The sequence below is a fragment of the Hemitrygon akajei genome, chromosome 8 (genome assembly GCF_048418815.1).
Source record: "Hemitrygon akajei chromosome 8, sHemAka1.3, whole genome shotgun sequence".
NCBI classification, from domain to species: Eukaryota; Metazoa; Chordata; class Chondrichthyes; order Myliobatiformes; family Dasyatidae; genus Hemitrygon; species Hemitrygon akajei.
The window spans coordinates 2,968,924-2,985,398 of NC_133131.1; the positions used below are offsets into that span (position 1 = coordinate 2,968,924).

At 40.5% G+C, this 16,475-nt stretch overlaps 1 protein-coding gene across 6 annotated transcripts in view; it reads right to left on the reverse strand.

Annotated features, from left to right (window-relative positions):
• Window positions 1-16,475, reverse strand: part of LOC140731559 (uncharacterized) — a 281,877-nt gene that overhangs the window by 50,992 nt on the left and 214,410 nt on the right. For all 6 annotated transcript variants that reach the window (XM_073053074.1, XM_073053075.1, XM_073053073.1 and 3 more), the window contains 2 exons: window positions 11,976-12,004; window positions 1,295-1,377 (listed from right to left, as the gene is read on the reverse strand). In XM_073053074.1, the coding sequence (XP_072909175.1) occupies window positions 1,295-1,377; window positions 11,976-12,004 (112 nt within the window). The remainder of the gene's footprint in view (window positions 1-1,294; window positions 1,378-11,975; window positions 12,005-16,475) is intronic.

Genomic DNA, 16,475 nt, shown 5'->3' on the forward strand with positions numbered 1-16,475 from the left:
TTTCACCCTGTCTTCTTGGCCTCCAGGTCACAAACCTCACTGAACTCCCTTCAGAGATTACAAAGTGCCAGATCGCTCATAAGGCTCAAAAACACAACATCAAAATATAAATCATACATTGTAATAGTAGCAGAATAATATTTGAAAGAAGAAGAATGAAAAGAAATAGTTCTGTGCACTGTCTGAAGAACGTCACCTTTGGTCGCATTGTTTGCTGGCGCTTTATCTTCAGGGATTCTTCTTCCCTGAGATTAGGCCCGGACCTGCCCCTTCTCTTGTAGGACAATGGTTCACATTAGAAATTCTGATTTAAGATGGCGCTGGTGAAGCTCAGCAACTACTCATCAGCGGCAAACAAAACAAAGAAAACAACTAAATACTAATAACACATTTTCTGGTAAACAATCACTGCAAACAATAGCTGATAACTTCTCTTTTGGAGTTCATCTTTGGAACTGCCTGTATGACCTGGCATTTTTGCTGTGTAAACTGAAGTCTTAAAGGTGCAGTATAGTTATGGCATGGTGGATCTAATTGAGATAGTGGGGTCCAGGCCCAAGAGTGGGGAATAAGCTAACGTTTGGCCATTGCTGGAGTGGACTTGGAGGTGATTCGATGTGGTTGAACTAAGGCAAGGCAAGTGGAGGTGAGGCAGAGTCAAAGCAGAACCTGGGCCCGGGCCTGAGAGCAAGGGAAGACCCAAGGTTTGATTGATTTAAGCTCAGGGCCAATTGGAAAGGTCAGGGTGTCAGGGCCAGAGGCAAGGGATGGGCCGGTTCAGCTCGCTGCTCTGTGAAGTTTTACTTGGCTCTGTGCTGAACTGAGGATGTGACCTGCCCCTGAATCTGCTGCAGTATGCCTAGCTTTGTGTCTGTTGGCTCACTTTTGTAAACTTTAATTCTGAATGCCATTTACTAACTTTTATTGTTTGCATGATTTGTTTTTTTTCTGCACATTGGGTGTATGATGATCTTCTTTATAATGGGTTCTGTTGGGTTTTTTTGTTTTGTGTCTGCCTGTAAGGAGATGGATCTCAAGGTTGTAAAACGTATGCATACTTTGATAATAAATGTACTATGAACTTCGAAATTCCACCCCTTCTATGTCTTTCACATTAAAGTAAACCCAGTTAATATCAGGGAATTTGGACTGTGTACTATTACAAATCTATTACACTTATATCTCTATCTGTTCTTTATCTTATCAATGTATTTGAGGTAAAATATTTGTAGACTTCCATAGTTTTGATTTACAGGGAAATACATGTAGCTGTTCAATATCCCAAATATATTACCTTCTGGTGGGACATATTGTCCATGCATCTTGATTCCATTGTTACTATCTGATTCTAATGATGGTGGTGGGGTTGGTATAAACCTGGAAGAGGAATAACAATCAATCAGGATCTTTAAATAAAAGCTTTACATAAATATAAAAAGGATTTGAGCTGATGTTGATAATTGTGCCATTTACCAGCAGTTTACTTTAACAAAGAAAGCTTCCTTAGAATGTAAAAGATTGAGAGGAGTTTTGATAGATATATACAAAAATATAAGGGATATAGATAGGGTAAATACAAGCAGGCTTTTTCCACTGAGGTAGGGTGGGACTACCAGAGGTCATGGGTTAAGGGTTAAGTGTCAAAGATGAAAAGTTTTAGGGGAACATCAGTGGTAACTTCATCACTCAGAGAGAATGGAATAAGCTGCCAGCACAAGCGATGCACGCGAGCTTGATTTCAAAGCTTTTTTGAAATTTTTTTTGAAATTGAAGTTCATCATCAAACAAACATTTCCATAAGATGTATTTCAGACATTGTACATATATATCATATAATCATATACGTCACAAATCTCCACATAGTATTTATCTGAGGTATACACTTATAGAAAAGGGTGGAGAGAAAAAACAAGCAAAAGGAAAAAACTATATACAAGTAGGGAGTGATATTTTTTTTACAACATATTCATTGATTTGTGAGAATAAAATCAGGCCTATGAGGCATTATGTAGTTAAACCATTTTTCCCAGTATGAATCAAATTGTTCTAGCTTATGATTAACAGATGCTGTTATCTTCTCTATTTTGTAAATGTCCATTGTAATTTCCATCCATGCATTTAAAGTTGGGCTCTTCTGTGATAACCATTTCCTAGTAAGAGTCTTTTTACCAGCCACCAAAAGTATATTCATTAAATATTTATCTCAATTAATATTTACCTCAATGAATACTTCTCTTCGGTATTCACCACTGAGAGGGAACTTGATGACGGTGAGGACAATATGAGTGATGTTCTGGTGCATGTTGATATTAAGGGAGAGGAGGTGTTGGAGTTGCTAAAATACATTAGGACGGATAAGTTCCCGGGGCCTGATGGAATATTCCCCAGGCTGGTCACCTCACTATAGGAAGGACGTGGAAGCATTGGAAAGGGTACAGAGGAGATTTACCAGGATGCTGCCTGGTTTAGAGAGTATGGATTATGATCAGACAGTAAGGGAGCTAGGGCTTTACTCTTTGGACAGGAGGAGGATGAGAGGAGATATGATAGAGGTGTACAAGATATTACGAGGAATAGACAGAGTGGACAGCCAGTGCCTCTTCCCCAGGGCACCACTGCTCAGTACAAGCGGGTATGGCTTTAAGGTAAGGGGAGGGAAGTTCAAAGGGGATATTAGAGGAAGCTTTTTCACTTAGAGAATGGTTGGTGCATAGAATGCATTGCCTGAGTCAGTGGTGGAGGCAGACACACTAGTGAAGTTTAAGAGACTAATAGACAGGTATATGGAGGAATTTAAGGTGGGGGGTTATATGTAAGGCAGGGTTTGAGGGTCAGCACAACATTGTGGGCCGAAGGGCCTGTAATATGCTGTACTGTTCTATGTTCTTTTTTCAACCATTCTTGAGGTATATATCCAAAATATATGGTCTTACTCTCTAAGGGTATTTCACATTTAAAGATGTCTTGTAGGGCATTGTGTATCCCCCTCCAATACTCTTTGATAACAGGGTAGTCCCAAAAAATATGATAATGATTTGCATTTTGATTTCCACAATTTCTCCAGCGGACAGGGAGGTTCAATTTCAAAGCTTAAGTGAAGTTTGGATGGGTACATGGATAGTAGGGGTATGGAGGGCTATGATCCCAGTGCAAGTTGATGGGATTAGACAGTTTAAATGGTTTCAACATGCACTAGATAAGGGGTTCCCAATCTTTTTTATACCATGGACCAATACTATTGAGGAAAAGGTCTGCGGACCCCAAGTTGGGAAATCCTGAACTAGATGGACTGAAGAGTCTGTTTCTGTTATGTACTTTTCTATGTCTCTAAATTTCAACTGTTCGTTGATTTCCATACATGCTGAAAGGATGCTTTTTAGATAATTAAGACAAGTTCAGCTGAAGTGAATTTCAGCTAAAGTGAACTTTTTTTGTAAGAATGTAATGCAGACTTATGTTTAGAATGTGGCAAATGCAGTTTGTCAAAGGCTGCTGTGAATGTATTATTCTAGTCTGGAGTACCCATATTTTTTCATTGGACCCAGAAAATCTTTCAGTTAATAATTACTACTTGAATAAAAAAGTTTAATTTTAAGATATAGATGGGTGAGGCATGGATTTGAAAACAAAACTACTTAAGGTCATGCTTACCCAGCTGTAAAAAGACCATGTATAAACTCCAAGAATTTCTTTACTGAGTCTGAAAAATGTCCAGACACAGTTATACATTGCTTAATATCAGTAATAGCAAAGAGATTGGAAAATGAGTGAGTAATAAAAAGAAATGATAATTGTTTCATTGGTGTCACATGTAATGGTATACAGTGAAAAGCTTTTGGTCGTATGCCATCTGGATAGTTCATTCCATACATGAGGTCATGCAAAAAGGAAATATAGGATATTATGTCACAGTTCCAGAGAAAGTACAGTGCAGGTAGATTCTAAATTTCTGCACCATCCTTGATGAATTTATTGGAATTTTTTGACTAAATAATCAGGAATGGATGAGAGGATAAAGTAACTCTGTAGTGATATTATATATGTGGGCCTCAAAACATGTACTTTTGGGTGCACTAAAATGCACTCACACTGTTTTCAGAACTGTTATGCCTGTATTATTTGAATATAAACCTTAATAGCATGCATTGTTTGTTTATTGTGTCTGATGGGGTCTTCCTCTTATTTAACACATACAAAATAATTGATATATTGCAGCCGCTGGCACATGGCCATGCAGCTGTTACCTCTAAGCCTTGGGGATTTGTATCCAAATCATTTATATAAACAATAAATAACAAAGAACCCAGCACCAGCTCCTGCAGTACATCAATAGTCACTGGCCTATATTCTAAGAAACTACCTCAACCAGCACCCTCTTCTTCCTACATCTGAGACAATTTTGTGTCCATCTAACTAGTTCTTTCTGGATTCCATAGGATCTAAACTTTCAGATAAGTCTACCATGCAGGATGTTATTGAAAGCCTTGCTGACATCTGAAAAGACAACTTCCACTCCCCTACCCATACCTACTCTTTTGGTTACCTCTTCAAAAAACTCTAAAAGATTTATCAAATACAAAATTGTTATCTCTGGTCAGACTTCTGATTTTTCAACCATTAATGCATCCACAGGGTTCAATACTTGGGCCACTTCTGTTTTCCATCTTTATTGGCGACTTGGTTGATGCATACAGTAACAAGCTATACCTGTACACTGATGATTCCACACTATTTGCATCAATTAGTGCAGGAGAGAGTAATACAGAGACAGCAGGCCTGAATAGGAATCTTGACAGGATGAAAGCCTGGGCAGATGACTGGAATGTCACCTTTGAGCCTACTAAGTGCAAGGTGATGGTGATGTCTAGGAAGAGGAATCCATCTACCTCAACCTGCATTTTGGGAACTGCAAGCTGGATTTAAAGAAGGAGCTAGTAATCCTTGGTGCTAATATTGACAGCAAGTTGGTGTGGGATTAACACCTTCCCACTATTTCAAACAAGGCTGGACAAAGGCTTGGAGCTCTGCGGAAAGTAGCACCCAAACTAGACAAAGAGGGCAGAGCCACGGTTTACAAAGCCCAGGAACGAAGTATCATGGAGTATGCCTCCCAGAGTGTCCTCAGCCAGCTTGATTCCATTCAAAGAAAGGCTCTCAGGATTATAGGTGTAGATGAAGCCACAGCTCGTGAGAAGCTAACCATCAGTAGCTTACACCTCAGATGACAGGTTGCTGCAGCTACTGTGCTATACAAAATGCACACCAGCCACAACCCTGCAGACCTTCACACCATGCTGCCTTCATTTTATGAGAGATGGTGCACCACACCTGTGGTGAACTACATATACCTGTCTGGACATGCCCCTGATGACTGCTCCTGTGGCTCCTCCCACAGACCCCTGTATAAAGGTGATGGAGGTCTGAGCCCGGCCTCTCTGTCTCCAGGATGTAGTATACTGGTCACTCACGGCTTGTTCCTTCTTCCAGTCAATAAAAGCCGATACCTCGCTTTTACGTCTTAGAGTGAGTTATTGATGGTGCATTAACACCATCAAGTTTATCTATGTCTACTCATGCTGTTTTTATACTGATGCGAGAACCTACAGACTGGATAGAAGCTTCCTTCACTGTGCTATCAGAATTTGGAACAGCGTTCCAGATGCTGTGGTTGGAAACATATGTGATGATGGGGTCCAAGCCTTCAAGAGTCGAGTGCACAAACACCTACCATCTCTAGGAGGGAAGTCACATGCTTCTCCATAAGCTATCATAAAGGGGACCAGGATGGCAATGCTTGGTTGTTGGCAGGTAGGGTTAATACCTGACTTTCAAGAGCACTTGTGAGTTATGTTCTGGCTGGACTTAGTCCTTAAACTGCTGGAGATCAGTGCGGAAATATCAGGTGCTGTTTTCTCCCGGTAGGGATTAGTTTTTAGTTCCAAGTGCTCCTGTCACGTTTTGTCACCCTGTAACCTTATCCTCCAATCTCTCTGAATTATGGACGACAGCATGTGTATAAATGCTTCTCTCCAGCAGACTTCATCATGATCAGCATGACTCCAGTATTTCTACTATTTTTTAATGTTTGTTAATTGTACATATGATTTTTTTTAATGTTCTGTCGCTGAGCAGCGGTGAACTACGGTATCTGATTGGCCTATCAAAGTTCTCTTTGGGAACTAGTTGACTTGATCAGCATTTCTGATCTGGCTATTGTTCACGATTGCTGTCAATTCAAACTTGAGTTTCTGTAAAGTATTAGCACCTAGAGGCAAAAGAAAACAAAATTTAAAAGTAAGAGCAAGAATTTACTGATAGACCGGACAGAACCTACTGCCTGGGGGCTGTTTCCGCCCGGAACATTTGGGCGGACCCCGCAGCGGGCGCTGTAATCTGCGGTAAGGTGCCGAACTTTAAATGACTTGAGACTGTTACATGGAAAAGAGCTCTACGGTCACTGCGTTAACTCCACCACGGGGATCATCGCGCGCAGGCACTTCCTGGAAACGGCGCGAGGCTTAAGAAGAGCTCGCGAACCTTCGAGAGAGTTCGCCCAGTTTGAAACCATAACGGTCGGAGGCCGTAACGGTCCATTCGAGAAACGGAGGTGTAGGTCCAAATTCGCCTACGGAGTCCGAGAGGCAGCCAGTTTTTCACCTTAACCTTGTGACTGATTACTTATGACAAATAACTGCTGACTAACGGAACTATCAAACTGCCGCACTTGCGAAAAATAAAAGGAAAAGTTGTTTGGTCATTGAGTGGAATCCGGTTAAAAAGCTTCGGGTAGGCGCATTCAATCTCTTTCAAGTGGGGAAGCTGCACATGTTCAAAAAAGAACAAGAACTCCGACTTGACAATTACACTTAATTAAAAAAAAAACTTTTATGTACAAAGCCAATCTGACTCCTCCATATGCTGGTAGATCCTATCTCGGAACTTCCTCTAGTAACTTCCCCACCACTGATGTCATATTGACTAGCCTGTAGTTTCCTGGCTTCTCCTTGGTATCCGTCTTGAACAATGGAATTACTTTAGCCACCTTCCAATCTGCAGGAATTTCACCAGTGGCTAGCAATAAAACAAATATTTTTGCAAGAGCCACTTCTCTAGTATCACACAGAGCATGAGGAGGTACTTGGTCAGGCCCTTGTGATTGCCACAATACAACTTTTCTTCAAAACATCTCCATTTGTTTCCCTTATTCTTGAGCAAACATAACTTTTCTTTTCAGTAACTACCACAGAAATATTGGTTAAAAATCCTAACCATTTCCTGTGGGTTGAGACATATGTAGTCTTGATGATCTCCAAGGGGATCTTCTCTCTCCTTAACCACCTTTTTACTCTTAATAAGGCTATTGAAAAGGCACTTGGCCAGATGATGATCGGAAGTTCTGGAAGAGTGGAAAATTGCAAATTTCAAGAGGGGAGAGGGGCAGAAGAAACTATAGATCAGTTGTTGGGAAGATGTTGTTGATCATTAACAATGTGGTTTTGGGGTACTTAGAGGCACACGATAAAATAAGCTGTAGTCAACATGGTTTCCTCAAGGGAAAATCTTGCTTGACAAAACATTTGGAATATTTTTGAAGAAATAACAAGCAGGATAAACAGAAGAATCATTTAATGTTGTGTACTTGGATTTTCAGAAGGCCTTTGACAAGGTGCCACACATGAGACTGCTTAACAAATTATGAGTCCATGGTATTACAGGAAAGATTCTAGCATGGATAAAGCAGTGGCTGTTGGGCTGGAAGCAAAGAGTGGGAATAAAGGGAGCCTTTTCTGGTTTGCTACCAGTGACTGGTGGAGCTCCACAAAGGTCTGTGTTGGATTGATACTTTTTATGTTATATGTCAATGATTTGGATGATGGGATTGATGGCTTTGCTGCAAAGTTTGCAGACAATATGAAGATAGTTGGAGAGGCAAGTACCTTCAAGGCAGTAGAGAGGGTACTGAAGGATTTAGACAGGAGAATGAGCAAAGAAGTGGCATATAGAATAGTGTCAGGAAGTGTATGCTCATACATTTTGGTAGAAAAAATGAAAGGGTTGACCATTTTCAAAATGGAGAGAAAATACAAAAAACTGAGGTGCAAAGGGTCTTGGGAGTCTTTGTGCAGGATTCTCTAAAGGTTAATTTGCAAGTTGAGTCTGTGGTGAGGAAGACAAATGTGATGTTAGCACTCATTTCCAGAGGACTAGAATATAAAAGCAGGGATGTAATGTTGAGACTTTATAAAGCACTGGTGAGTTCTCACTTGGAGTACTGGGAGCAGTTTTGGACCCCTTTTCTTACAAAGGATGTGCTGAAACTGGAAAGGGTTCAGATGAGGTTTACGGATATGATTCCAGCTTTGAGCAGCTTGTCATATGAAGAGGAGTATTTGATTACTCTGGCCCTGTATTTACTAGAATTCAGAAGAATGAAGGGTGACCTAATTGAAACCTATTTAATAGTGATACACCTTGATAGAGTGAATGTGGAGAGGATGTTTCCTATGGTGAGTGAGTTTGAAACCAGAGGGCACAGCCTCAAAATAGAGGGCCGTCCTTTTAGAACGGAAATGAAAAAGAATTTCTTTAGCCAGAGAGCGCTGAAACTGTGGAATCTGTTGCCACAGGCAGTTGTGGAGGCCAAGTCTTTATGTATATTTAAAGCAGTGGTTGACAGATTCTTGTTTAGTCAGGACAAGAAGTGATATGGGGAGAAGGCAGGAAATTGGGATTGAGAGGAAAATTTCATCAGCTATGATGTAATAGTGGAGCAGACTTGATAGGCCTAATTCTGTTCTTACGTCTTATGCTCTTATGAAATATTTAGAGGGATATGGGCCAAACATGCGCAAATAGGACTAGCGTAGATGGGAATCATGGTCAGCATGCACAGTTGGGCCAAAGAATTTATTTCCATGCTGTATGACACCATGACTTTAAAGAGCTGTCTCTAGTTCATTTTCACTAAACCATATGAATCTGGTGAAATAGGCCAATGCCCAGTTTAGAGCTTTCACTCTAATCTGGGCATTATGCTAATTTTAACTGAATTATGATCACTGCAACCAAAATGCTCTTCCACTCCTTACTTACTGTAGCCCATCACTTCTGCTGGGGCATAGGCCATAAACAGCAGCCATGCCTGACTCTTCTGTCTTGGGCTAGCCTTTCAAGTTGTCCCCAGGTATAGCCCACCTTTGAAGATCCTTCCTCTCCCAGGAATGAGAAGTTTGGTGATACAATTCCAGGATTTAGTTGCTCCAACTCTCCAGAGTATGGTTAGCTGGTGCTGAGCCTTTGAGGGTTCAGAATGGTTCTGCTAATTGGCAATCATGTTTTGGGTACCAAGAATTGAGTATTTAAAGTACACCTGAACTGAGGTTTAGCACTTTATCATAAGCACTACTAGTGATTTTGTCTCGTGTTTGTTTTGTACTCAGTTCTTGATCCACTTTGATACCGTGTCTCGATCCTTGCTTCAGATACTCCAGCATTTGCGTCCAAGCTATCCTCATCAAGGACTATTGCCACAGGCCTCATTCGGCCTTCCACCTCACCAACTGGTGCAGACAAAAGAAAGATGGGAGCCTGCGGCCATGATTGACTATAGAGGATTAAACCACATAATGGCCAAGAATCATTTCCTTCTTCCATTCATGAATATGTGCTTCAGGATGCTCTAAGGAGTGAGAGTATTCACAAAATTAGACCTATGGAGTACATACGATTTGGTCTATATAAGGGAAGGTGATGAGTGAAAGACGGCATTCAGTACATCAACAAGGCACTATGAGAACCTGGTTATGCCCTTAAGCCTTGCAAATGCTCCAGTCATGTTCCAAGCTTTTATAAACAACATGCTCTGGGATACTCTCCATAAGTATGCCTTCATCTACTTGGATGATACCCTAATCTTCTCAAAATCCATGGATGAGCATGTCACACATATCAGAGACATTTTAAAGAGGCACATGGCACATGTCAAGTTGGAGAAGTCTGAATTTCCTGTGACGACTGTTTCACTTTCGGGTTTCATCATCTCCAATGGCAATCTCAAGATGGATCCTACCAAGACCCAGGCAGGCAGAGAGTGGCCATCACTATCCAGTATTAAACAAGTCCAATGATTTCTGGGGTTTGCAAACTTCTACTAGAATTTCATCAGCAACTTCATTCAGTGGTAGCTCCACTGACAGTGCTGGCTAAGAAATTCACAGGCCCTTATATCTGGACTAATGAAGCGGAGACTGTTTTTGCAGAGCTTAAACAGTGGTTCACAACAGCTCCCATTTTGGCTTCTAGCCCGGACCTTTCCTTCATTATGGAGGTGGATGCCTCAGATATTGGAGTGGGTGCTGTCTTGTCTCAACAGTCACCTTCGGACAGTAAACTGCACCTGTGTGCATTCTTCTCCAGGCAGCAATCGTCAGTAGAGGAGAACTATGATATCAGGAATTGGGAGCTACTTGTGGTTAAGTTAGCTTTGGAGGAATGGCATCATTGGCTAGAAGGGGGCCAAGAACCTTTTTATCGTTTGGACTCACTTTACAGTCTGGTCGACAGGTCTGGCTGTCCACTCATGATGTGCCCCTAAAGTTGGAATCTAGAAAGTTGGCAGCCTGTTCATTGGACACTTCAAAGTCCTGAAGTAAGTAAACCTGGTAGCTTGTTCCCCGAGACCCTAAAGACCAATTTCATCTTCCACATCTCTAAATTAAAACTTATCTGCAATGCCCCTTAGCCCTACTATCATCAGCCCCGCTACCACCCAGGTTTATCAATGGGGAACAGGTCTTTACAGTGAGAAGACTTTTAAGCTCACATACTGTTTGGGGTGTTCAGCAGTACCTCATGGACTGGGAAGGATTCAGACCAGAGAAGAGGTGCTGGCTGCCTGAAAGAGACATCTTAGATTCAGCTCTCATCCATAACTACTACCACTGCCTCTCCAAGCAGCCAGGGCTGTCTGGAGTCGGCATTAGTGGAGGGGGTCCTGTTACAAGATGCTCCCAACTGCATCAGCTTCCAGGACTTAGACGCTCAAACTCTCCAGAGTATGTTTAGCTGGTGTGGCCCCTTCAAGGGTTCAGTATGATCCCGCTAAATTGGCAATCATGTTTTGGGCACCAAGAATTGAGTATTTAAAGAGCATCTGAACTGAGGTCTCAATTGTAAGGCCTACTAGTGATTTTGTCTCGATTTTGTTTTGTGCTCAGTTCTCAATCCAGTTTGATACCATGTTTTGATCCTTGCTTCAATACTCCAGCATTTGGGACCAAGCCATCCTCATCAAGGAATCACATCACATTTGGAGCTTCTGTTGGCATTAGTAGCTCTGGGTTTTTATGGGCTGTACTAGCCCCATTTGCAGTCGGGATTGGGACCATCCATGGTGGAGTTACTCTTCCACTACCTCTCTCTCAAATTGCTTAGGCTATAGCTAAGTTCAGTTGGCTTCGTGTATGGTTGATTTTAAAACAAAAGTTCTCCCAAATGCATTTTCAGAATGCTGCACTTCCTGTCCAATGTTAATGCCTTGGTTAATGGTTGAAACTCCAAATATTACTAACTTCTTACTTCTCTGCTTCTCATGAAAGTTCCTACATATTTGCTCTTATATTTCCATCTGATTTTGGTGGACCTCTATCCACAATCCTCAATGTGATTGGTCCTATTTGGTTTTATAATTTCTACACCAAATGTGTTAATTTGTTGATATTTGTAGTGTATTAGCCTCCCCAAGGCTGTGAATTTCCTTCACTAATGTTGATACACCTTTTTTCCATCTGGCCCACTTTCATCAAATGTAGTAAGTTAGTTTTCAGGTGCCAGTTTTGATTCTCTCCCCTCTGAACAGATAGTTGTTCCTGTGCTTAAAAAAAATAAGCTGATCAATATGTCTCTATGTGTAAGAAAGAGCGCTTTAAATTACATGAAGTAAATTCATTTTCCAAGAAAAAAGTGTAATGTCTTACCTTCTCAGAGAGGAAGCATCAGTGGAAAACTAAGGGGAAAAGAAGCAAACTTGTGTAAGAAAAATTATGAGAAAAGCTTTCAGAAAGAAATTATAACAACATGCTGCCCAAATCAAAAACAACACACACAGATTATTAATATGATCTTTACAGCCACTGGATTATGGAGATTGAACACCTCTGTTGTGAGGAGAGGTAGGATAGGCTGGTTTTATTATATTACGAGCAGAAGAGGCTGAGCAGAGATCTATGGAGGTTTACAAAATCATTGGGGACAGAGATAGTGCAAATAGCAGAAAACGTTTCTCCATAGCATAGTTGTCTAAATCTAGAGGTCATAGTTTTAGTCTGGAGTATGAGGATTAGATGGGATTTGAGCAAGATTTTTTTTTCCACTCGAACAGTATGTGTGCTGTCTAGAATGCACAGGCTGAAGGCTGGGCAAAGCAGAGCAGTTATAAGTATGTAGATGAGTATCTGAATCACGTAGACACAGGCTACAGACCAAATTCTGGTAAATGGAATGAGCGTACGGTTGGCATGGACATGCTGGCCCATTTTTATGACTATATGAACCTCTGGAAGTAATTATGCTAATATCATGAATGTTATATCATTTGGTATATTTAAGCCTTAGATAGATTTCTGGAATACAGTGGAATCAAGAATTAGTTATAGAATCATATGGTGCATAAATAAGAATTTCAGCACTTCATAACCATTTGACTATCAGGCACCCCACTACAGTAATGTTACACAAATCTCATTTCCTCCTTACATCTTCATCAACTCTCATTCTTCTACCAAGGAAACCACTTCTCCCCCAATCCATTATAAGAACATAATATATAGGAGTAGAAATAGTGCATTTGGTCAATCGAATCTGCTCTGCCATTTCATCATGGCTGATCCATTTTCCCTCGCAGCCCCAATCTCCTGCCTTCTCCCCATATCCCTTCACACCCTGACTAATCAAGAATCTATCAACCACTGCCTTAAATATACCCAATGACTTGGCCTCCGCAGCTGTCCATGGCAACAAATTACACAGATTTGCCACTCTCTGGCTAAAGAAATTCCTCCTAATCTCTGTTTTAAAAGGGCACCCCTATATTCTATATTCACCACCAAAGGACACAGCCTCAGAATAGAGGGACTTCCCATATGTGAACATATGAACCCCAAGATTCCTCATTTTTTCACACTGTTAACAATCCTGCCATTAAGCCCTGTATTCAATCTTTAAGTTTGACCTTCCAAAGTGAATCACTTCATATTTTTCTGGTTTGAACTCTACCACTTTTCAGCCCAGCTCTGCATCCTATTAATGTTCTGTTGTAACCTATGATAACTATCCACAACACCACCAATTTTCATGTCTACTACAAACTTACTAACCAACCCTACCACTTCCTCATCCAAAACATTTGCAAAAATCATAAAGTGCGGGGATGTCTGAACAGATCCCCGTGGAACAACACTGGTAACTGATCTCCATCTACTACTACCATCTTCCTTCTTTGGACAAACCAATATTGAATTTGTGCAGCCACATTTCCCCAGATCCCATGCTTCTTGACTTTCTGAATGAGCCTACCATGGGGAACCTTATCAAGGTGCTTATTAGAATCCATTGTTGGCCAGAAAAAAACTGCAATCTACAAATTAGTAAACAGAAAACAAGGCAAAGGCAGTGGAAACAGACAAAGCAAAAGTTCTTGCAATGTGTTGGCAGGAATGGAGGTGCCCATTTTGTGAGACCGTCTTTGTAGCTGCCATTTTATGAACTGTTCAGTGAATTAACTCTTGCTCCAGGATAACTTGATCAGAGTAATTGAATGTGAACACCAAGGGTTTCTGCTAATAATTTGTTAAACCTGAGACCATTCTCAGAGAAGAAGATGTTTATTATGTAAAAAGGCAGGTTTGCAAAATGGAAAACCTGTCAGTTGGGCCCAATGTTTGGGTGACCTGATTAGACTGATCTGAACAAACCTGAGTTGGACAGAACAAAAGAAATTAACTAAGATCAAAGGCAGAAGGAAACAGGCAAAAAGCAATAGTGCTTGTAGCCCTGGGCTACATTCAATGAGAATTTGACATAGGTCAGTCAGATGACCTCAAGCCAACAAAATTGAAATATCATAGATTGATCTGATAAGGATAGATAAGAGAACTTGGGCTTCATGCAGCAACAAATATCTGGAGGCTAACCATCGTGAATGTGGGGGACCCCATGTCAGATACGTGGAGATCACTCTTTCCAGGGTATTACCTTTTCTCTTCTTTGAATGTTCATGGAGGGCCAGGGAAACTTAGTAGGTGTGCACACAGGTATTCAGTTGTGTAAGTTCCCATGCTCATGAACTGAGTCAATAAAGGTACAGTGAGGCTAGAAAGTTTGTGAACCTTGTAGAATTCTTTATTTCTGCATAAGTACAAGTAAAATGTGATCAGATCTTCATGTAAGCCCTAAAACTAGATAAAGAGAACCCAATTAAATAAATACAAAAACATTATATTTGTTGATTTATTGAGAAAAATAATCCAATATTTTATGTATTTGTTGGAAAATGTATGTAAACATTTGTTTTCAGTAACTGGTGTGATCTCCTTGAACAGCAATAACTTCAACCCAATGTTTCCGAAAACTGTTGATCAGTCCTGCACTGGCTTGGAGGAATTTTAGGCCATTCCTCCTTACAAAAAAGCTTCAACTCTGAGATATTGGTGAGCTTCTTTGCATGAACTACTGGCTTTAGGTCCTTCCACAACATTTCTATAGGATTAAGGTCAAGACTTTGACTTAGCCATTACAAAATGCAAATTTTTTCCTTTTTAAACCATTCTGTAGTTGATTTACTCTTGTCTTTTGGATCATTGTATTGTTGCATTATCCAATTTTTATTAAGCTTCAGGTGATGGAATGTCACCCTGACATTCTTCTGTAAAATGTCTGATACAATTTTGAATTAATTGTTCCCTCAATGATTGCAAGCTGTCCAGGCCCTGAGGCAGCAAAGCAGTCTCAAACCATGGTGCCCCTTCCACCATGTTTTGCAGTTGGGATGAGATTTTGGTGTTGGTGTGCAGTGCACAGAATATTGTCCCAGAAGCATTGTAGAACATCCAGGTGGTCTTTTGCAAACTTGAGACGTGCAAAAATACTTTTTTTTGGACAGCAGTGGTTTCCTTCGTCGAGTCCTTCCATGAACACCATTCTTGTTTAGTGTTTTTCTTAGAGTGGACACATGAACAGAGACTTTAGCGAGTTCTAGATATTTTTGCAGGTCTTTTGCTAACACCCTTGGGTTCTTTTTCACCTCTTTCAGCATTGCATATTGTGATCTTGGTGTGATCTTTGCAGGATGCCCACTCCAAGGGAGAGTAGAAACAGTACTGAATTTCCTCTATTTGTAGATAATATCTCTTACTGCGGACTGATGATCACTCAGGTCTTTAGAAATGCTTTTGTAGCCTTTTCCAGTTTTATGCATCGCTATAATTCTTCTAAACTTCCTCTGAAATTTGTTTTAATCAAGGCATGGTGTACATAAACAGAGAAGAGCAGGCTCTGTCAAGTAACCTGACTTAGTATGTCTTTTTTATAGAGCAGGGCAGGGCAGCTCTGCAACCCATACCTCCAATCTCATCTCATTGATTGGAACATCCTCTTTTATAGAAGGCATTTTCTCAGAGGTTCACATATTTTTTCCAACAAATACATGTAATATTGGATCATTATTCTCAATAAATGTGGTATTTATTTAATTGGGCTCTTTTTGTTTAGGTTTAGGATATATGAAGATCTGAGCACATTTTAGATCATATTTATGCAGAAATAGAAAATTCTACAGGGTTCACAAACTTTCTAGCACCAATATACTTAGTAAATACAGATTATCTCTGTGCCTAACTTCATTATTATTGAGGGGCAATCCTTCAAACACCATATACACCACATCCACAGCTCTGCCTTCAGGAATATGTCTTGTCACTTCCTAAAAGAATTCAATAAAGCACTTGCCCCGAACAAAGCTGTGGTGACTATCCCTAATCAGACTATGCTTCTTAAAAAATATCTATACATCCCATCTTTAAGAATCATATATAATAGTTTGCCAACTATTGTTGCAAATTTCACTGCTTTATAATTCCTAGGGTTATCCCTATTTATTGAACAAAGGAATAATATTTCCCACCCTCCAATCCTCTGGCACTACTCCTGTGGCCAGTGAGGATCCAAAGACCATTGCAGAAGCTGCAGCAATTCTTCCCTGTAGTAACCTGGGTATATCCAACCAGCCCCAGGGACTTATCCATCCTGTTGTTTTTCAAAAGTTCCGACATTCTTCTTTCTTAACATTATACCAAAAGTTTCTTCGGGTACATAAAATGTAAAAGAGGCAAGAGTAGATATCAGACTGCTGGAAAATTATGCTAAAATGGTAGTGATTGGGGACAAGGAAATGGCAGATGAACTGAATAAGTATTTTGCAT